Raw genomic sequence first — 23,723 nt, 5'->3', positions numbered from 1 at the left:
TCCACTAACAGGACAGAAGCGATATCTTTCTTTGGCATTCTTTATTAACAGTAGACATGGACAGCCACCCATCATAGTGGTTTTGTCGTCTAGCCACTCATTCTCAACCCAAAGGAAGTCCCTGACCTTACACTCCCAGGCAAGGGCCCCGAAAGCAGGTCTAACTCTTCCCCTACTCCCTAATGAAGTAAGAGGTATAGTCTTCCAGACCGCTCCCTAAAGGGAGGGCCACAAACACTGCCAGAGCCCTGACAGGTTGCTGGATAGACTCACCTCACTCAGATGGTGAGGCACACAAACTAAATTCAGGAAGTTCTGCATGTTATATAGCTCCTGTAGGCACCACCCCTGTGTCACTGTTAGTGGACACAGAGCCTGATGTCACTTCCTTCACTAAATAATACACAGCATATGAGGTGAGGGCAAACCCCATGATTACTCCTGGCAACCTGCCTTTTAACACTGATTATTGCACAGGAGGAGAAAGACATGTAAACCCAAAATTACACAGGGCTACATAAGGGAATTGCCTCCAGATAGCGGGTGGCACAATCTAATATTACCAATATATTTTTTTTCTTGGGTTTTGAGGAGGAGCGCAGGATAAACTCGTGATATGCAAAAAAATAAAAATATATATATAGTGCAGATGGTAGATCACTGCTAGAAAGATAATCAATATAGGAAATGAACTCACAAAAATCGTATTATGTTACTGCATGTCAGAGATCCATCTCTCTCTGACTGGAGCCCTTTGTGTAGCTGGGGTCAGGATACCTCTCAGTGGAGTGGATGATATGCAAGTGAAAGAAGCCACAAATAGTGCATACTGTATGAACTATAAATATGCATTAGTCACAAATATTGAGGAAACTCACATTTTCCATAAATAAGATGGGTGGTGGAGAGAACCGCCGATAGAAGGGTGATGGAGTGTGAAGCTGCTGCCCGGTGCTTCACTTGCACTTGCACCTCACAGTGTAGTTCCGCATCAGTCTCTGCCGTCGCGTCACTTCCGGTTTCGCGTCACGGGTGAGGGCGGTAAGCCAAAATGGGTCTGGTGTCTGCAGTAGATTGCCAGTCCTTCAATGCGCAAATTCTCTCCAAAAACTCTATCTCTACGCGTTTCGCACACTGCTTCGTCAGGAGTATATATACCAATATATACTTGTGTCCTCTAGCAGACTTTATTAGTGGACCTACTAGATCCATAACAATCCGATCAAATGGTACTTCTATTATGGGAAGGGGTACCAATGGGCTACGGTATGCTTTTAACGGGGCAGTGATCTGACATTCTGGGCACGAGGAACAATATTTTTTAATTTCCACCAGAACCCCAGGCCAATAGAGCCTTCGGAGAACCCTTTCGCTTGTCTTTTCCGCCCCTAGATGTCCCCCCTATGTGCAAGGGTTAATACAAAGTTTTGAAATGTCCGTGGGACTTACAACTGATTAAGTATAGTGAAATTCCTCCTATCGACCCAATACACTAGGTCATTTTCTACCTCTAGGTAAGGGTAGGAATGTGACATATCTGGTTGGCCGGGAGTTCTATTCTGGTCCGTATATTCCCCTTTGCTGACATCTTTCCACTGGGTCCTCTTAAAACACCCAGAGCTGACCTCTAGGTCAGCAAAGGTCTTATTCTGTTCTGGGGTGATAGACTGCAGCTTCTTGACTTGGGGTATTCCCTACCAAGGTGGCCATGGGAAAGAGAATTTTACAGCACTGTTCCTCCTTTGTATTTAAGCTCTCCTCGACCTCCATGTCAAAAACAGGGAAAAAACTTGCTTCTCCTCTTATCCGCTGGTGAACTCTGGGCACTATTATGACAGGAGGGCCACATTTTTAGAAAATGGGGAAAGTTGGTATCTATTATTACATCATGTGCTGTTGGGGTACTATACCAACTCTGAAATGTAAGGAACTAAACTTGGTTTCAAAAAGAACCTCAACAATGGAATATTCACATTTATTCCCATGTATACAATGAAATTGCCACTCCTTGTGAACGGTTTGTCAGGGTCGGGGCTAAGCCACACCCCCCGACGTGTCACACACTCTCAGGACAGACGCGCGCGGAACATCGTCCGTGCGGACACACTGCCCTGCAGGAAGATGGCTCTCTCGAGGGGCGCCTCCAGCACTCCGCTCCTGTGACACAACCACCGACGGCTCCACTAGTGACGCGGGCGCCGCACACCGCCTACCACATGCACACCAGGAGGAAAGGTAAAATCCTTCTCAGCTGCTCCTCATCTGACGCTCAAACAGCTCCCACCTATCAGTATACAACCTATCTCTAATCAGCTCACTCCACGGCCTCCCCATTGGTTCTCTGGACCCTTATATGCCCAGTCAGCCTCAAGAGTACTGGCTGAGCAAAAACATATGTTTCTGTACCGTTCTTGCTGCTTGCTGATCATTGCTGTAGCTGTGTCTTGTCTGACCTTCCTTGTGACCCCTGCTCGTACCTGGATTTCTCTATTCTGTATCCCTGGACCTTGGCTTACTTCTGGACTCCCGCTCTCTCCTCTCCTTGACTATGGCTACGGATTAGACTACTCTCCTCTCTCCAACTCCTGACTACGGCAAGCACTACGACCTACCCACATTATCCTACCCTGACCCGGCTACACGACCCTGACTCTGCAATCCGGACCTGGTCTCGCGGTTGCATGTCGGCGGTTATATGCATCCCCACCTCAGCCTTGCGGTCTAGTCCAGTTTGTGGTGAGCACACATTACACTGTTTACCTATTTTTCTGGCAACAAGTATTCAGACACTAGGGTAATCATACTCCCTGATTCAAGTAGTGCCAGAACCCTCTTACCATTTACAAATGCCCAGAGATGGTTATTCAAGAGGTCCTCTGGGCCAGGGCCCATATATTAGGAACACAAAGCATAAGGTTCAATGCTATTGCATTGTTTCAGTACTGAGTTTGCAGGCTTTCGCCTTGTGTCCCCTCTCATAACAATTTACAAATTTGACTATATAGTCTGTGTCCCACTCACACCCCTTACACTCTGTGCAAATGTCACCCTATGCATTTCACGAATGGCTCTCCGCATTTTTAATCTTTTTACTCTTGACGAAGTGGAGAGCCATTCGCGAAACGCATAGGGTGACATTTGCACAGACGCAGGAGTGTAAGGATACCCAGGAGCCTTGGACGGAGGAGAGTGGGATGGAGACCTCCGTGCAGGAACTGTTGAGACCAGCGAGTCAGCATGCCGAGACGTCAGGCATTGAACGTTGGAGAATCATGACATGGTTGCGTCAGAATGACACCATGTGTGACGTGCACAAAGTGTTTGGAAGGACCAGAGCAACAACGCAGTCTGAGAGACACGGCCAGACATCCAAATCCAGCCCGACAGCAGAGGCTCCAAAGATTCAAGCTGGAGGGTCCAGATAAACATCTACCTTACCCAATGCACACTTTTTATTTGTATTTTGTGAGTGAGATTTCAATAGTCTCTGTTTTATGTTTTATAACGTTTTTATTACATTATTGCTCTATGTGACTTATCTTTTTCTTTATATGAATGGTTGTTTGAACTACTCCCAAGTATACTCCTAGAAGGGAGTGTTAAGTATTCCAGCGTTTATATACACGTGCATGAACACTGGTGCTATTAAGGTATCCCTCTATATAGACCGTCCCATCAGCGAATATCACAGTCAAGAATACGCTGCTCACCACTAATTAATCTCTTCACAGTGTGGGATTAAGGAGTAATTGGTCACCTGTAATATTTGATGTATTATTTCACTTTATGGTGCTTTACATGAGTATATACTTGTAAGAATTTACACTGAGACAAATTTTCTGTCATTTCTTTACATGTTCATATTGTCTTGTGCACTAATCCGGAGATCCAGCGCCAAGGAGGACTATCTTTCTTTCAAGCATCTAAAAAGGATGTGTGGATAATCCAGGATGCAGGACTCTGGACAATGAAAAGGTTTATAAACACTTATGAACACTGGTGCTGTTTTTCTGACCAGAAGTAGATTTGGCGCCAAAGATGTGTTACCACGCCATTTGTATATCAAATACCGGCTGAATATCCCCATTTTCATGGTGTCTTTTAAATGAGAAAGAAATGATACATTCTTCCTGATACAAATTACCTTACCCCAATACAAGTCAATGATAAGGAAAGAGAATCCACATCAGAGAGATGTCCTGACCCCAGTCTGGAGGTGTCGGTGTTACAAAGGAAAAATCAGCCAGGTTCCGGGTCAGACCCGATTAGGAGTAACGTGAAAGACAGTGATATGTTTAATGTAGTTCATACTGTAGTTGTTGTATGTGCCCCGAAGAAGCATAGCTTTGTTGATGTATGTACCGGCACTCCAGGGGTATCAGATACTACAGTATCTTGACAAAGGTCAATGTTGGTAACTGAAACTTCAATCTCTGGAATAAATATCACTTTTTTACTGAGACCCCTGGAGTGCTGGTTCCTTCTCTCAGTTGGAGAACATATACTGTACACCAGGACACATACACCATATTCATCTCCCCGCATTGGGACAATTTCCGTGCACCTCAGGCACCTGGTCAAAGTCAAGTGAGTGCACCTATAACTCTCTTCCGAAGCATAGATTTGTTACAGGTTGTGAGATATGATAGTTACATAAAAATCTATCAAGTTTTCATACTTTGTCTAAGGACCAGTTAGAAAATAGGGGAATTGTAAGAGAGAGATAATGCAGAAATGGTGGCCTTAATACCCACCCTAAACTTCACATTACAATGTTTACAAACACAGCAATGATAACTGGTATAGTATTCATTTTCTCTTCTTTTGCAAAATGCCTCAATCAACAATTTTCACCAGTGCCGGACTTACTCTAAGCTAACTAAGCTACAGCATAGCGCCTCAAAAATAGATACAAATTCAAGCATTTCAAGTTTTAAAATCTTATAGTAATTAAAGAAGATATGGGGAAAAAGAAGATTCTCTATAAAATTGGCACCTCTGAAATGCCCTTCCCCTCAATACCCGACTAGCACCCTCTCTATCCACCTTTAAGACCCACCTTAAGACACATTTGCTTAAAGAAGCATATGAGTAGCACTGGATAATCCTGGACACGTGATACATAAAGCTTGGCCCCCTGAAGACGCACTTACTAGAACTCCCTCCCACTGTCTCTGTACGTTCTCCAACCTAGCAATTAAATTGTAAGCTCCTCGGAGCAGGGACACCTCTTCCTTAATGTTACTCTTATGTCTGAAGCACTTTTTCCAATGGCCTGTTATTTATATTATTTGTTATTTATATGATTACAACATTTATTACTACTGTGAAGCGCTATGTACAATTATGGCGCTATATAAATAAAGACATACAATACAATACAATATGACCTTAAGCACCATGTATATCGATAGTGACAAACTTTGTAACTTATCATTTGAAGACATCATCAACTTTGCTCTCCAAAAACACAGAAAAAATGTCTTAATATTAAAATTAATGTGATGTGCAAACACTGTTTATTTTAGCTTTACCCCGTCATCTTTGTATATCTAACCCTCCCTGCCTGGCTCTAAGGGGGTTTACATCAGTGTCTGTATTATTAGTTACTTAGGAGATATTACCTTGTTCAGGGTGCTAACAAGAGAAGGAACATGCTTAGTCCTTCCCTAGAGTAAGAAGAGTAAGAGTTGTCTATCGAAGAAGCATTGATGTAGAAACCCAGTAATGTCACCAGTTTATCTGTGTAATATTTTTTCTGTGAAGAGAATTATCAACAGCTGCCGATAAAGCTCTTGTTTGTACTATAGAGGTTCCTGGCGCCCATTATTGTTCCATCTAGATGTAGCCAGGTCCCCCAGGCTTACCCTTATCTCCGTATGCGGGGAAGCATAGGAAGGTTGCAGTGTGCAGGGAGTGCTTCGGTACATCGGAGGCTCCGCAGTGACCCGAGTATAGGGCACCGCCATGTTGGTGTTCGCGCATGCGTGGTAAGCCGTGGAGGTGGTGAGGGAGCAGAGGTCGCGCGTGCGCAGTATGAGGTTGCAAGAGCCCGCGAAAGAGGAGCTGCTCCTATAGGGTGGACTGTATGGGACTACAAGTCCCAGCAGCCATAGCAAGACCAGGTGATGCTAGGGAGCCTATAGGGCGGCTGGAATAGCAGGAGGAAGGTTTAGAAGGTTGCGCAGGGGAGCACGCCAGGCAGAACCGAGCAGGAGGAGGAAGGAAGAGGAGTGCTATGTGTAGGGAGGTCAACAGCCCCTGCACTAGGCCACATACCCCGGCCCAGTTAGGCCCTGAGTCCCCGTAGAGTGAAGCGGAAGTAGGGACTGGCCATCAGATAGGACACAGCCCATTAGCATCAGCAGGAGAGTTGTACATTCAGAGACTGTTGCACTATCATAACAGAGGTCTGGGCTCAGACCTCGGCCGCACAGTAGCAGCCAACCGGGTGGGATCGCCCCGGAAGGTATTCCTGGAAGTCATTCGTCGTCTGATCCTTTGTGAAGTTCTTTGGCAGGCCCCGAGCGCTCCAAGTGCACCAACTATATACATATATTCATATCCGAACATAGTGGCTGCGCAGTCACACACATATACCTCACTTTGGGGGTGGGGCAATATTGAGTGTGAGAACTGCACACGGTGTGGGTACACGGTGATGGGGTCGCGTCCTGCGAGACGCAGTAGTATAGTGTCTCCTCTAGGGGGGACACCTGTTGATGATATGCAAGGTTATGGTTGCGTTAGTAAAGCCATTGGTTACTTTTATATGCTGTTTGTGTGTGTGTGATATATTATTATCCTGCGAGGAACAACTTCCACTCTGCTGGGAGCCATCGCAGGTGGAGGCACTGCACCAAGTAAGAGGTTATCCGTATTAATTCAAGCTGCCCCAGGCTCTCTGTGGCGGAGGCTCAGTCCCTGCGAGCCAACAGGTTACACAGCATTGGTAGCGTACTGTATTCAATAGGAAACAGGGCTACATTTGGAGGCGCTGCTGAGATCAGACCCGGGGTGCCCCAATTCTAAATTCACCCAGCCACCTGTCCAGAATAAACAAAAATATACTGTGCGCAATTAATTAACCTCTATACAAATAAGTGATAGGTGCAATAACCATATACCCTTCTAATTAAGTAGCCCAATGTAAAGCCACAACAAACCACAGTGTAGATAATAAAAATGATTTAGAATGACTCTCCCCTCATGTCAGAGCGTGCGCGAATGGGCGCGGCAGATGCAAACACCCGCCCGCCACGTGGTGGCCGTGAGTCAAGTTCCTATGGCCTTGCCCTTAGAGACATTACAAACGGCCCTAAGACAACTGCCAGGTTTCTCTAAAGCCCGCCTGGTGGATGTCCTCATAGACCAAGACCCAAAGTGGAACACCCTGCTAGTTGATTGTCGTAGAAATTTAGTGGTACTGGAGCCCCCTGTTCCCCAATACCTACAGCTCCCCAATTCCCCATCTGATGGGAGCCCTTTTGTCTACCCACTCTGGGACATACCCACTGATGTGCTCGGCGAAGATTGTCATACTTCCGCCTCTGCCAATTACCCAGCCAGTGACGCCGGCAGTTGCCGGTCAGGATTCAGTTATCTGGGGTCCAGTGCGTCCGAAGAAGCTGGGCTATGTAGGGATATGCTGCAGAAACTTAACGACAAGGTAGGCCAGCTGACCGCCCCACCCAGTCTACCACCCTTAGTAGAAGCACTCACTCTGGCTACCCACTCCCAAAATTACAGGAAATTGAAAGCCTTCTCAGGGACCCTGCCTGTCCCGATGGGGGAGGATGGAATAGACCCATGGAAAGAACACACCAGGGGTGTAATGGAGGAATGGTCCTGTACGGACACGGTCAAATGCCAACGCATCATGGAATGCTTGAGGCCCCCCGCGTCTACTCTGGTCAGCATTCATAGAGAGCAACATCCTGAATTGACCTCTCGGATGATCGTCGAATTCTTGACGGAGGCCTATGGTGTGGCAGAAGATGATGGGGCCCTGTGGGACAAATACTATGCCATTAACCAGACGGAAGGGGAAGACTTGTCGACTACATCCATCGAGTACAGATAGCATTGGGACCCTTACTTCACCATAAGTACGTTACCGCCTCACAAATGGATGAGTATCTCCGTAAACAATACCTGCGGGGGTCCAGCCCTAACCACCTCATTGACAACATGATTCGTGATAACCTCACCTGGGGGAGCCCCCCTACATTCACGAAGTTGTTACAGCAAGTCAAGGAGCACGAGGCTCATCTAATGCTTCACTCCTCGCCGAAAGCAAAAGGGGTCTCCAACCCCAAGAGTAAGGGAACTAGCGAGAAGAAGGAGGATCCTCCGGACAAACCTGTGGCCGAGCGGCCGAAGTACTCGGGGAGGACCTCTCCTCCCTACAACCGTCATATGCCACCCTGTGATCTGTCATGCTACAAGTGCGGGAAGAAGGGGCATATATCTTATGACTGCCGGATGGGAGAATCTCGTGACCGGAGTCCCTCCCCCAAGAAGTTCACGTCCCATGCCATGGTCTGTGGAGTGTATGCTGCCGACGGAGAGGCCGTGGAGGCGCCGGCTTCCCCCGAATCCCAAAATCCCAATGACCTCACTCCGATTCCCCCCAGAGATTGTGACTGTCCTCGAGACTGGAACAATCGAGTGGGACCAGTGGCACTCATACGCGTATTAGTGGATGGCATCTACTCCTCAGCCTTGCTGGACACAGGGTCACAAGTGACCATTATCTATCGAGGGTTCTACGATCAACATCTCCAGAAAAAATCCCTGAAGTCGGCCGAACATATAAAAGTGAGGGGTCTGAGCAATGAAGACTACCCTATTGATGGCATTGTGATGGTGTCTCTGGAGATTCAGCAGCTCAACACCGGGAAATCAAACCCCATGAACGTAGACGCCCTCGTGTGCCCGGAACCCAAGGACCTGCCTAAGTAACCGATCATTCTGGGGACCAATGCAGACATTGTACATGCTGTTATCCGGGCCTACTTGCAAGAGACGAATGAGTTGCCCGTGTCCAGTCTCCAACTGCAGCTTGTTCAGGTGGGCAAGGACCCCCCAGCCTCGGTCCCAGAGAGTTACGGACTGTTGTTCTAAGGCAGAGCCGGCTTAACGGAAATTCCACCGGGAGCAGCACAGAGAATGCCGGCCTGGTGCTCATATGCCGAGCGTGAAGACACAGAGCATCTCTTCTCATTGGAGAGCACGCCGGAAGAAGATGCTCGAAGAGGATACCGAATAGTACCTGAGTTTTGGGATTGGCCCGCTGCCATTCCTCGTCGCATCTATGTGTTGGTGCAGAACCTATCCCCCTTCACCATGGCTATAGATGCGGGACAAAAAGTGGGTCGGATCTACCCGGTCAGTCTAGTTGATGAGCCCGTTCAGGTCAAGACCGCCCGAGCTGGATGCTCCCCAGAAGGGCTAGAATTCGACTTCGGGTCGCCCGGGCTGCCCGAGGAGTGGAGAGAGAGATTACGGGGCAAGTTAGAAGACAGACGTGACGACTTCTCTACTGGGGAAATGGATGTGGGGTGCAGTCATAGTGTCCAGCACACCATTCGGATGAATGACACGACCCCCTTTCATGAGCGCTCCTGGCGTATCGCCCCTAGGGATGTCGATGATGAACGGGCCGTGATTCACGAGATGGAGGAGGCCGGAATTGTCACGGAGTCAAGGAGCCCCTACGTGTTCCCCATCGTGGTGGTGAGGAAAAAGAATGGGACTGTGAGGCTGTGTGTGGATTACAGACCCTGAATCATCGCACAATTCCTGACCAGTATAATATCCCCCGCATAGAAGAGATCCTAAATGCCCTCAATGGAAGCAAATTGTTCATTGGGTTGGACCTAAGGTCCGGGTACTACCGGGTGCCCATGAGACCTGCGGACCAAGAGAAGACTGCCTTCATCTGTCCATTGGGATTCTATCAATTCACTCGCATGCCACAGGGCATTTGTGGAGCGCCGGCCACCTTTCAGCGACTGATGGAAAAAACTTTGGGGGACTTGAACCCCAGAGAATGTCTGGTGTATCTGGACGACATCATCGTCTTCAGCAGAACACTGGAGGAACATGAGACCCGACTCCTGAAGGTACTCGACCGTCTCGCCCAAGAGGGACTCAAGTTGTCCTTGGATAAATGCTGATTCTGTAGGACCTCAGTGACCTATGTAGGACACACCGACCCTGCCAAGAAAGAAGCCGTAGTAAGCTGGCCACAACCCGATAATGTGGTAGAATTGCACTCTTTCTTGGGGTTCTGCGGATACTATCATAAATTTCTGGAGGGATATTCTTGTCGGGCCAAGGCCCTCAACAGTCTTCTAAAAATATATCCAGAAGACACGGGACGAAAGGCGACCTCTGCACGACAGTCCTTCGGGGACAAGTGGACTACAGAGTGCGAACAGGCCTTCCTGAATCTGAAACAGAGTCTGACAGTTGCCCCGGTATTAGCCTATGCCGACCCCGAGCAACCCTATATCCTACATGTGGACGCTAGTCTCAGTGGACTAAGGGCAGTCCTGCATCAGAAACACCCAGAGAGATATGACCAGTAGCCTACATCAGTCACAGTCTGACGCCCAGTGAGCAAAACTATCCCGCGCATAAGCTCGAGTTTCTCGCTTTAAAGTGGGCCATCGTAGACAAGCTTCATGACTACCTCTATGAAATCACATTCGAGGTGCGAACGGACAATAACCCCCTCACGTATATCATAACTTCAGCTAAACTGGATGCGGCTGGGCATTGTTGGTTGTCCGCCCTCTTCAACTACAATTTCACCTTGAAATACAAACCGGGCCCTCTGAATGTGGGGGCCGATGTGCTGTTCAGAAGACCGGGACTGGTCGCCACCCCCGACGTCCCGGGATGCGGGCTCTGTGCTGCACTGCAGCCATAGTTAATGATCAAGTCGCACTTTCTGAATTAAGGGTGGCAGATTCTCTAGGGTGTGCGTCCCAAGCCATCCCGGCTGCGTACCGGGACCCCAGCAGCATGCACATCACCCCTGACAAGCTCATATCCTGGAAAGATATGGTGCGTTACCAGGTTCCTGACCCAATAGCCGGTGCCATCCGCCACGCTATCCAGAGAAACCGTACCGATCTACTCATACACGCCCTGGCGGTGTGGGGGGTATTCTGATGCGAGAAGCAGATAAATTCGAAATACAGGACAATTTATTATACTGGGTTGTGGAGTATCATAATCATCCAAGTAGGAGGCAGCTGGCCCTACCTAAAATGCTACAATACTTGGTGTTACGGTCATTACATGACGAACATGGCCATTTGGGCGTTGACAAAACCTTTGGACTGGTGAGAGATCGGTTCTTCTGGCCAAAAATGAGGGAGGCTGTGGAGTAGCATTGTTGACGGTGTAGCCGATGCATCCAACGCAAAACACTTTCCACCAGAGCCGCCCCAATTGGTCATCTGAAAAGTACGGGTCCCATGGACTTAGTATGCATGGACTTCCTGTGTATTGAACCGGATAGCCAGGGAATCGGCAATGTGCTGGTCATCACAGACCATTACACCCGGTATGCGCAAACCTTTCCGACAAAAGACCAAAAAGCCATCACGGTAGCCAAGGTGCTTTGGGAAAAATACTTCATACATTATGGGCTCCCCCACCGACTATATTCTGATCAGCGCAGAGACTTTGAGAGCAAACTTATCCGGGAATTACTAAAGATCTTACACATCACCAAATCACGAACCACCCCGTACCACCCTGAAGGGGACGACCTGCCCGAACGGTTCAATCGCACGTTACTGGACATGCTAGGAACCTTAACGGGAATGCAAAAGATTGAGTGGAGTAGACATGTGGAAACGCTATTACACGCATACAACTGTACCAGACATGAATCTACCGGATTTTCGCCCCACCTTCTGATGTTCGGGAGAGAAGCCCGACTGCCGGTAGACATACGGTTAAGGGTCTCCACTGATGGGGTTCATAACGCCACGCATTTCAAATATGTGCAGAGACTACAAGAGAACCTGCAATAGGCCTATCAGCAAGCTGAAAAATCTACGGAAAAGCTGAATGCTGGTAACAAGAAACGCTATGACCACAAAGTTAAACATTGGGACATTCAACCTGGAGATGCGGTACTTCTCCGTAACTTGGGAGTACCGGGAAAACACAAGCTGGCTGACCGGTGGAGAGAAGGAGTCTATGAAGTAGAGTCGCAGATGCCTGGCCTCCCGGTCTATCGTATCAAGGACTCGGAGGGCCGGGTAAAGGTATGGCACAGAAACCATCTGCTTCCTATTCCGCAAGTGGGAGAGGATGAGCCCGAAATACCAGCCACTCCGTTGGATGGAGAAACGAACTCGGGCGAGGGTGGTCAAGAGACTGACAATAATAAGGCCTATGAAGACCACCAGGAGGGTCCCTCTCAAAGGGGACCTCAGACGCGACGAGCATCTCCTGGAGGAGCTACGGGAAAAGAGCTCGGTGAACAAACGCCAAATACGGTGGCTCTCGAGAATTCTACTTTGGACCCACAGAGTCCATGTTTTGTGTCTTCCAATGATCATGTAGAGACTGTAACCCCCACCAGGGAAGAGGCTGAGCCTCAGGACTATAATAGTCATTCTCCCGAGGGAGTGACCGAAGAACAATTACGGCGGAACCAGGGAGTTGGGCAGCCTCCAATGAGGATGACCTATGATCAGTTCGGGGCACCCCATTATGAGGCTCAGTAGTGGGCTCGTAATCGAGTAAAGTCAGTTATCGTTATGTTCAGTGAAATGTATAACCTTAGAGTGTGAGATGTATCGTTGTATGTATTCATGCATTTTTATTATATAAACGTTGTGTAGTTGTTGTTCTAGTATTCCAAGCGGGGTCGTTGGAGTCCATAGGGGGGAGGATGTAGCCAGATTCCCCAGGTTTACACTTATCTCCGTATGCGGGGAAGCATAGGAAGGTTGCATTGTGCAGGGAGTGCTTCGGTACATCGGAGGCTCCGCAGTGACCCGAATATAGGGCACCGCCATGTTGGTGTTCGCGCATGCGCGGTAAGCCGTGTAGGTGGTGAGGGAGCAAAGGTCGCGCGTGCGCAGTAAGAGGTTGCAAGAGCCCGTGAAAGAGGAGCTGCTCCTATAGGGTGGAGTGTACGGGATTACGAGTCCCAGCAGCCATAGCGAGACCAGATGACGCCAGGGAGCCTATAGGGTGGCTGGAATAGCGGGAGGAAGGTTTAGAAGGTTGCGCAGGGGAGCACGCCAGGCAGAACCGAGCGGGAGGAGGAAGGAAGAGGAGCGCTATGTGTAGGGAGGCCAACAGCCCCTGCACTAGGCCACATACCCCGGCCCAGTTAGGCCCTGTGTCCCCGTAGAGTGGAGCGGAAGTAGGGACTGGCCATCAGATAGGACACAGACCCTTAGCATCAGCAGGAGAGTTGTATATTTAGAGACTGTTGCACTATCATACCAGAGGTCTGGGCTCAGACCTCGGCCGCACAGTAGCAGCCAACCGGGTGGGATCGCCCCGGAAGGTATTCCTGGAAGTCATTCGTCGTCTGATCCTTTTCTGAAGTTCTTTGGCAGGCCCGAGCGCCCGAGCGCTCGGCAGGTAACATCATCAAGTGCACCAACTATATACATATATTCATATCCGAACATAGCGGCTGCGCAGTCACACACATATACCTCACTTTGGGGGTGGGGCAATATTGAGTGGGGGAACTGCACACAGTGTGAGTACACGGTGAAGGGGTCGCGTCCTGCGAGACGCAGTAGTATAGTGTCTCCTCTAGGGAGGGACACCTGTTGATGATATGCAAGGTTATGGTTGCGTTAGTAAAGTCATTGGTTACTTTTATATGCTGTGTGTGTGTGATATATTATTGTCTTGCGAGGAACAACTTCCACTCGGCTGGGAGCCATCGCAGGTGAAGGCGCTGCACCAAGTAAGAGGTTATCCGTATTCATACAAGCTGCCCCAGGCTCTCCGTGGCGGAGGCTCAGTCCCTGCGAGCCAACAGGTTACACAGCATTGATAGCGCACTGTATTCAATAGGAAACAGGGCTACATACATATCTATGCCCAGCCTGCACAGACCCAGCACCATAACAAGGTACAGCATGAGAGTCTAAGCTGCACAACCAAGTATATACTGTACATGCAACTCGATATAAAACTCCTTTTGTGCCGGGCAAGGTGTGTTACACATACTTAAAGTCAGTAGAAGATAACGCAATGCTACTGTATGCTACAATAACATGGTGAGCATGAATCTGATTAGCTAAAGAATCAGGTAGAAAAAAACAATACAGGCAATTTCCCTTTCAGAGTCTCTACTACAAAGAAAACAAAGGGATTTTAAAATGTATTTTAAAATACAAATTACTTTAGGTTGTCTTTGTTTTTAAAGTTTGTGCCGCCGGCCTTTCTGGCATCAAAGGGTTATTAACAGAGGAAGAGACAAACAGATCCCCCCTTACAAAGCACTCTCTGTAGCTTTGCTCAGCCTGGTGAGCCAGCCATGTGCGATCGATTTCCACATAACAAAGGAGATGTAGAGATAGGATTTTTACCAGGTGAATAAATCCAGCTGCTGTTAGCCAGGTGCTGAGGAAAACAGCCAGGAGGTTGGACAACTTGATAACAGTGCTGTCAGGGGAGAAGAGAGGAGCCATCAGTACTGGTTGTTATTATACAGGGGCTGCACAGTACCACTACTCTTTAATTTACAAACCTCCAGTTCCACCTCTCTGTTCAAAGGTGTATATTTACAGGAATAGAACTAGAGATGTGCGTAACATTTTTGAATGAGATCACAAACTATGCAAAATGTGCTCTTTTTGAGTCGGAAAAAAAAGCAGCAGCTGAGTCAGAGTTGGCAAGCGATTGGCCAAGTATTAAATCAAGCACTCTCTAAAATCTCTAGATTCAGTTAATGCTGAGACTATATATAGGGCACAGACACGCATCATGCTTCTCGCACTGTCTGGTGATATTAATTAATTAAGCTTCCTAATTTGCGAAAAATTGTGCGCTAATTTGAATTTGGGGGAAAAAGCATGAAATTTAGCGAATGCTCGCACATCTCTATACAAGCTTATTGATACTACAATTTGAGTGAGTTGACACTCCAGGAGGTAACAAAATGATTAATGAAATAGTTATATTAGAGGGCTAGTTAAGAGAGTGGCCACTACAATTCAGTACCAAAAAGTGCAAAATAATGCACTTGGGGGACAAAAATCCAAAGGCAGAATACTGGATTAATGGCACTATAATGTCAACTACTCTAGTGGAATGGGTACAACAAAAGTCAAACATACTCAATGCTACATCCAATATGGTAGGTGTTGGGATTAGATCTTGCAGGGGTGTGTGTTTGTTTTATGGAATGGAACCTGCTATGAGTACAAGCATTATGTCCGGTTATATAGGGAGAGGTATTAGAAGCAGAAACCTAGGGGTGGTGATGCCACTTTTTAGATTATTGTTCAGACTTCACCTAGAATACGGTGTTCAATTCTGTAATACATATCTCTAGAGAGGCATCAATAAAATAGGGATTGGGCAAAGAAGGGCTATTACTTGGTGCATGATCTATATCATAAAACTTTTCAGGAAAGTCTATAGGTGGTCTGTCTCTTATTCAGTTCTCTTCTGGTTTTGTCTGTTGCCTTAGCAACCCCCCCCCCCCCCCATCCTCCTCTCTCTACTCCTCAAGCTTTGGGCCGTTCCTTTCTACCTGTCCCTTGGTACACGCCAAACTCTTTCTTTCTAGCTCTGCGTTGTAGTGGTTTCTTTTAGAGATTGCTGCCTCTGCTAAGGTTCTCCCTGTGAGAGCTTTGTTTCTTAAATACTCCTTATTTTTATACATCCCCAAAACATTTTCCTCTTTTTATTTCTGTTTGTTATTATAATAAATACTTCACTCCATTTTTGTATAGGAGAAGGAATTGAGTAAACTGCCTGTCTCAACTTATTAGCTACCGTTAGCCTGGGACAGAACAATTGGACCTTAACATACAGTATACAGTACAGCTTAGAGCAGTGGTTCTCAACCTTTTTTGTCTCTCAAGGCACCAGTACGTATAAATCTCAGTTGCTGCTGCAGAAATACAATACCTACAATACCTACAATAGTCAGAGCCTCCTAAACCAATGGAAAAATGAATAATACATGGAAATAATTTCCAATTAAAACGATTTTAAACATGAAATAGTTAGAACTGCTAATCATGTTCACTTTCATGAATCATATTTATATTTAATTACAGTTCAGGAATGTACTGTAGGCATTAACATAACTGATACACATTTTATTTTGAGTGAAGATGTTGGAACATTTAGGTTTCAACAGCTTTACTTCCACAAAAAAGAAAAACATTAAATCATATGTAATAAGGATTCCAAACGTTTGGTAAGAGAAGTCACTGGATTTTATCACCATCAATTTGTATTTTCATTTGTATCTGCTTATCATGTTCAGCTACTCAAAAACTACAACAATGCCGTTGTTTTGAAATTCACAGATTACAGAGCAGCGCATTTGAAGAGGCAGAGGCCCCGGCATGAGGTCGTAGGCTCCTTAAGGGCTGCGACGTCCTGATTGGCGAGAGCTGGGAGAGGGGGGGTCGGCAAACCCCCCCTCCCCCTTCCCACACGGAGTGGGAAGGCTGCTTGTCCCCTCCCATGCAGGGGGAGGGGGGAGTGGGTATAAAGAGTGGGGCCCCAGGGGAGAGAGACAGAGCTAACGGAATTTTCCCCTTACAGGAACGCTGGCTGCTGCGCTGCTATTTCTCAGACCACGAGGGAGGGCCGCAGTGACTACAGCAGCTCTCCGCTGGATGAAGACCCCGAGTCCTGCCAGCCTCACCCATGAGCATGAGGAGCCTGCTGATGCTGCTGCACCGGAGGAGCCGGTAAGTGTACCTGCCCCACGCAGATCCCAGCGCTGAGGTGCAGGCAGGTATCCCCAGGCCCCATTCCACAGTCCTCCCAGCCCCCCCGCCAAGCGCAGGCACCTGCTGGCAGCCCACCGTGCTCCCGTGTCCCCTCCACCTCATGCCCTTATACCTTCCCCCATCCGGCCCCCTCTCGGCCTGTGCCCCCTCCCAGCCTGTGCCCCCGCCGGCTCCAGGCCTGCATCTCTGCGAGGTCACTCCGCCTCGTGACCTGTCTCCCCGCCGGGCCACATCGCCCCCAGGCCTGGGTTACCGCGTCCCCCCCCGTCAGGACCCCCACCAGCCGCCCAGCTACCATCCGCGGGTCCGCTCTTCCCTCATCCCCCAGGCCCGCGCTGCAGCACGCTCCCTCCCGGAGTACTAGTATAATGAAGAGGGTTTTTCCTCCCCTGCCCCGGCGCGGCCCTGCCCCCATCCTGCGCACCGCCTCACCACCCCGGGGACCATAGATGGGAGAGCACCCCGACCACCGCAACCCCCCCCCCCGATCACCACAAGCCCCCCCTGATCACTCCCCGATAGCCACAAGCCCCCCCCCTCCCCGATCGCCCCCCCCCGATCGCCCCCCCCGATCACCCGCCCCGATCACCTGCCCCCGATCACCACAAGCCCCCTCTTGATCGCCCCCCGATAGCCACAAGCTCCCCCACTGCTATCACTCACCTCCCTCTCAGGACTCCCGCGTGGACTCCTGGGCTGCTCCTCCCTCCCAGGATTCCCGCACTGGCTGCTGCTTCAGCTATGCGTGGGGGGGGGGGGTTGTTAAAGGGACAGGAGGTCAGTGAGGTCTGCAGAGGCAGGCTTTACCTCAGCCCTCCCCTGCAACAGCGCCACCATGAGGCCCCTGGCAGCACTGCAGGGCGACCTCAAATTCACCCCTCAGGGCAACCTCAAGTTCACCACTCACACTGCAGGGGGAACTGGGACTAGAATTATTAAAGCCATGAAGCACCAATATTAAATGTACCACCATATGTCACACCCATATTAAATATAACACCATAGGTCACACCCAACCACCTACCTACCTCCAGCTGGCAGGGGCTCGGGCGGTTCTATTTATAACCGCCACAGCCATCGGGGGGCCCCTGCTCCTCCTACACATGGGGCACACTTTTCAGGGCAGATTAACCGGGTGGGGGGATTTAAGGCGACCCAGACCCTGGATCCCGCAGGGGGTCGCAGACCGGGTTCTCTCAGTTTTCGCAGGAAGCGTCGGCCAATGGGTGGACATCGCACACCTGGGAGGTGGACCAGGGCCCCTACCCCTTTCACCAGTGCATGGCGAGAAGGTGGACAGACGCTGAGTCCAGTCGGCGCGCTTCAGGTCCAGGTCAGCGCAAGCAACCAGAGCGATGAGATTCCAGGTAAGGAAATAAATACTAGTCAAGTACGGATAATAGCGATGCAGTGTCAGCGACATATCAGAGTCTGAGAGCGCAGCGCAATTACACTAGCCCCCAGGTATAAATTCCTAAAGAGAGCTAGTAGTGATGAACCGATCACTTAAGGCTAGGCCAAGAGGGGCAGCGGGGAGAGGAAGGCCCCAAAAATAAGGACGACAGCATCGGCGATGAAGGGGAAGTACACGCATGCCTGCGCCATGACCTCTCTCCAGTCGGGTTACACCCAAAGTGAGATAATAAGTGAAGTCACGGACATGTACGACCTTTCTACTGAGGGGTTACAGGCCAGGGGAAAAGCAAAGGCAGCAGGCGATGAGAGCGCTAATAAGCATAAAACCAGTGACAACTGGCTAAGAGGTTACCTGGCGTCAGCCAGCTGCCTGGTAGAGAAGCACCCAGAGGAGGGTTTGAATATTCTTAAATACATAGACCTTATATACAACACATATAAAACATATGGGGGCGCAGCATGGTACAAATGTTTAGGCACAAGATACATGGGAACCCCGTTCCAATTCGGTACTAATTTATTTATAAAATATTTTACCAGGAAGTAATACATTGAGAGTTACCTCTCGTTTTCAAGTATGTCCTGGGCACAGAGTAAAACAAATAATACATGGTTACAAGTACAGTTACATAAATGAACAGGGTATACATTATATACAAGACATTGCGTGCACAGTTAAAGAAAATATATATTATGAGCGTATGAAACAGTTACAGACCAGGTTAAAATGTGAGACAGCCTTCGATTTGAAAGAATTTAAACTGGTGGTGGATGTGAGAGTCTCTGGTAGGTTGTTCCAGTTTTGGGGTGCACGGAAGGAGAAGGAGGAACGTCCGGATACTTTGTTGAGACTTGGGACCATGAATAGTCTTTTGGAGTCTGATCTCAGGTGATAAGTGCTGCAAGTGGTAGGGGTGAGGAGCTTGTTCAGGTAGCTGGGTAGCTTGCCCATGAAGAATTTAGAGGCAAGACAGGAAAGGTGAACTTTGCGCCTAGACTCTAGTGTTGAAGGGCCTTGACTTATGGGTTCGCCGGGTAACACCAGAGAAATTGGCTCCCTCCATCTAGTCAACCACTGGGGAAGCCAAGGAAATCAGAATGCTGTGACTTTAATAAAAACCCTGGTACAAGCCCTCCCCCCCCCCATTCGCAAGGGTGCTAGGAAGGTTACACTAAGGCAGATGCAGGCACTGCTCGGGCTCCTAAATTTCGCATGTAGGTTCATACCCATGGGCAGGATTTTCAGCAGGAAATTAGTGAGGTCGACCGCCGGGTTATCCCACCCGCTGCACCGCTTCAGGGTCACTAAGGAACTTAGAGCCTGGGAAGCTTTCCTCCAGGACTTTAATGGCAAAAGCTATGGATAGAAGGGGCCGTAGTAACCAGGAGCTAGAGCTGTTCAGACGCGACAGGGTTCGTACCTCAAAGGGGGAATGGTGCGCAGAACCACGGCCCCAGGCACGGGTAGATGTGGATTTAATAAAGTATATCGCCTTCCTGTGTCCCATCATAGTGGCGGTAGAGCGTTGGGCTAAGGAGCTGAGTAACAAACACATCATATTCTGGTCCCAGCCTTGGGGTGGTGGGTGCAGTAAACAGCCTCTCTGCAACATCAAGCCCAGTGATCCGGCTGCTGCGGAGGCTGGTGCTGCGTTGCATGCGCAGCAACATCAACTTTAACGCTAAGCCTGTCCCGGGGAGATTAAACGTGATAGCAGACACCTTACCACGGTTATATTGGACAGCGTTTAGGCAAGCAGCGGCTAGTGCCACAGGTCTAACATGCCCACGTCACCTGTGGCAGATAGGGATATCGGACTAATGGACCTGGTCTAGAAGTCGCTAGCCCCACGCACCTAGAAAACCTATCTCCGGATTTGGCACACGTGGCTAGCATTCAAGCAAAAGTACCGGGTTGAGGGTAAGTGAGGTAGCAGCGCGCGAATCAGTGGCTTCCTACAGGCCCTGAAGACAGCAGGGGCGACGCGGACCAGTGTTGGGGCCATGTTGGCAGGTTTGGCTTTTTCCTGAAGCTCCACAACCGCAAGGACATAACTAAGGATTTCATAGTAAGGAGTATCCTCATAGGCTGGGATAGGGGCGAAGCCAAGCGAACTGACGGTAGGGATCCGGTAACACTAGACAGGCTTCAGGTATTGATGATGGCAAAAAAAAAAAAAAAAAAGTATGTTTCAATACAGCGGAAAAGGGGACTGTTCAGAGTAGCATTTGCCGCGGCTTTCTTTGGTGCCTTCAGGGTTGGCGAGCTAGTGGTGTTATCTTAAACAAGCCAGGGTTCGGGCTTGTTTTTTCGCGAGCAGGATTCTCAATGCTACGTCGGTGGCGTGCAAGATTCACAGGTCTAAACCCGACCAAGCGGGAAGGGGAGCGTGCGTCCTCCTCACTATGGAGAATAACGGAAGTTTGCCCAGTGGCGTTGATTAAGGGGTGCGTAAGGCACAGGCATAAGGTAGGGGGCAATTTCCTCATCCATCAGGACGCAACACCACTCACAAGGTACCAATTTCAAAGCATTTTTAGGCGGTGCCTTGCTGCTAAGGGGGATGGATCCTAGTGTATTTGGTACCCATTGCTTTAGAATTGGTGCCGCTACAGCGGCAGCTGAGAACGGCTGTATGCCGGACCAAATGTAGAAACCGGGGAGGTGGAAACCCAGTGCCTATAGGGGGTTACATCAGGGCCAAAGGGCACAGCAACGTGCGGAGGCAAGAAGATTAACATGTTTTTCCCTCTCAGTAGACAGCTGCACAAGGACCCTGGAAGTGTGGATCATGGGTCATTCCTTCGTTCAGTGGGCGCACGTATGGGCGAAGGATCAGCGGTGCGGCCAGCAGCTGTGGTGTACGGGGGAGGGGGTGAATTGGCGTTGGCTTGGGAAGAGAGGAAGGTGCTTGATTGATCTGTAATAGGCTCTGGACAAGGCATGAGCAGAATTTCAGGTGAAACCGGATGTTATTTTGCTACACCTCGGGGGGAACGACCCAGCCAACAACAAAACACTAGAGTTGATTTATCGGTTACAACAGGAATGCGCCCGCTTGAAGGCGCTGTGGAGTGAGGTTTTAATCAATTGGTCTGTAATTATTCCAAAGCGAATTTTAAAAGGGCCACGGAAAGAGAAAGCTAGGAGGAAGGTAAATAAGGCCATGGGCAAAATTCATCCTCTAACGGCGGTAAAACTCTTAAAGCGCAGAGAGACTGACACCAAGGAGTGCAGCTGGCACAGAAGGGACTGTGTGCATCTATCACCAAGGGGGTTGGAGGTGTTCTTAAGTAACATCAAGGGTTTTGCGGGAAGAATTAAGATCAGAGGTCGCAGCTTTGGGTGGGCGTGTCGGCCCCAGGGTAGCCAGTGCCCGGCAGAGGGGCCTCCGGGTGGCGGAGCTGCCGCGCCAGCCAAGCTCACGAGACGGAGAAAGGGTGAGGACTTTAGGATCCATCCCTCAGCTGGAGCCCCTAGAACAGCTCGGAAGGCTGGAGGCGCCGGCTTTAGGGCTGGGCCGGCCTATGCCCAATCAACGCTGGTAAAAGGCTGGGCGCCAGCTTTAGGGCTGGGCCTAAGCTGACCCTAGGGGGAGGGGGAGGGAAGCAGCCCATCATCGGCTGAATGAGGATCTCCCCTCCCATCTTACAGTGCTTTTGGGCGGGGGGAGGGAGCGGGCCAATTGCTGGCTGTCTGGGCAAGGATCTCCCCCCCATGCACATGCTACGGGCGGGGGGAGGGAGCGGGCCAATTGCTGGCTGTCTGGGCAAGGATCACCCCCCCATTCACATGCTACGGGCGGGGGGAGGGAGCGGGCCAATCGCTGGCTGTCTGGGCAAGGATCTCCCACCCATTTTGCATGGAGCATACTTGGCTGGCGGGCAGGCTGGTAGGATTTTAACAGCGGATGTTAAAATAAAGCTGTGACCTTTTCTTCCAACATTGTGTGGTCTCCATTATTGGGTTTAGCGTCACAAAGGAGGGACGGCGCATAAAGCCATTAAAATAAAAAAACTGCAAAAAGATTGTAGGTGAACCAAGAAAGTTTTCGGAGGACACAAATAGTTAACAGGAAGTGACAAATGTGAATGCCTTTGTTAAAGATGTGAAGGACTTCTTGACACACAAAACAGGACGACACAGACAAACACACATACAACATGACACCAAGGGGTTGATTCACTAAGCTGTGATAACTGCTTTTAAGTAAGATAAATGGCTTTTAAGACTGATACTGCCTGCTGTGCGATTCACGAAGCAGTGATAACAGAGCTTTATCGGGCGTAAAAGACATTTTTTTTGTGCCAAAATAAAAGTGAAAAAAAAACTGTGTGTGCTGTGCACGCGCATAGTAAGTGAAACTTCTTTGTGTTTTTTCAGCAACATATAAAGTAACAATAATAATATTACTGCTTAGAGCATGAGTAAATTTGATTGGTGGGGTCATATTTATTGGAAGCAGTGGGGGTGTGCGTGCGTGTGTCAGTGTGTGTGTGTGCGTGTGTCAGAGTGTGCGTGCGTGTGTCAGAGTGTGCGTGCATGTGTCAGAATGTGTGTGTGTGTGCCAGAGTGTGCGTGCGTGTGCCAGAGTGTGTGTGCGTGTGCCAGAGTGTGCGTGCGTGTGCCAGAGTGTGGGTGCGTGTTTAAGAGTGTGCGTGCGTGCGTGTGTCAGTCTGTGCGTGCGTGTGTCAGTCTGTGCATGCGTCAGTCTGTGCGTGCGTGCGTGTGTCAGTCTGTGCGTGCGTGTGTCAGTCTGTGCGTGCGTGCGTGTGTCAGTCTGTGTCAGTCTGTGTCAGTCTGTGTGTGTGTGTGTGTGTGTGTGTGTGTGTGTGTGTGTGTGTGTGTGTGTGTGTGTGTGTGTCTGTGTGTCTGTGTGTCAGTCTGTGTGGGTGGGTGTGTCAGTCAGTGTGTGTGTATGTGTGTCAGTCAGTGTGTGTGTATGTCAGTCAGTGTGTGTATGTGTTTGTGTCAGTCAGTTTGTGTATGTGTTTGTGTCAGTCAGTGTGTGTGTATGTGTGTCAGTCAGTGTGTGTGTATGTGTGTGTCAGTCAGTGTGTGTATGTGTGTGTGTCAGTCAGTGTGTGTATGTGTTTGTGTCAATGTGTGTGTATGTGTGTCAGTCAGTGTGTGTGTATGTGTGTCAGTCAGTGTGTGTATGTGTTTCAGTCAGTGTGTGTGTGTGTGTGTGTGTCAGTCAGTGTGTGTATGTGTTTGTGTCAGTGTGTGTGTATGTCTGTCAGTGTTTGTATGGTGTGTATGTGTATGTGTATTTTTACAGGTGTATTCTGTGGGTTTTTATTTTTATTTTTGGGGGGAGGCAC

General features: G+C 49.1%; 1 protein-coding gene across 1 annotated transcript in view; it reads right to left on the bottom strand.

The window, feature by feature from the left end:
- Positions 1–23,723, bottom strand: part of KCNU1 (potassium calcium-activated channel subfamily U member 1) — a 244,552-nt gene that overhangs the window by 178,770 nt on the left and 42,059 nt on the right. The window contains exon 8 of the mRNA XM_075601398.1: positions 14,595–14,670. Coding sequence (XP_075457513.1) covers positions 14,595–14,670 — 76 coding nt within the window. The remainder of the gene's footprint in view (positions 1–14,594; positions 14,671–23,723) is intronic.

Source organism: Ascaphus truei, chromosome 5 (assembly GCF_040206685.1).
Source record: "Ascaphus truei isolate aAscTru1 chromosome 5, aAscTru1.hap1, whole genome shotgun sequence".
Lineage (NCBI taxonomy): Eukaryota > Metazoa > Chordata > Amphibia > Anura > Ascaphidae > Ascaphus > Ascaphus truei.
Note: the sequence above shows the minus strand (reverse complement) of the source record. Positions and strands in the feature narration are given on the sequence as shown.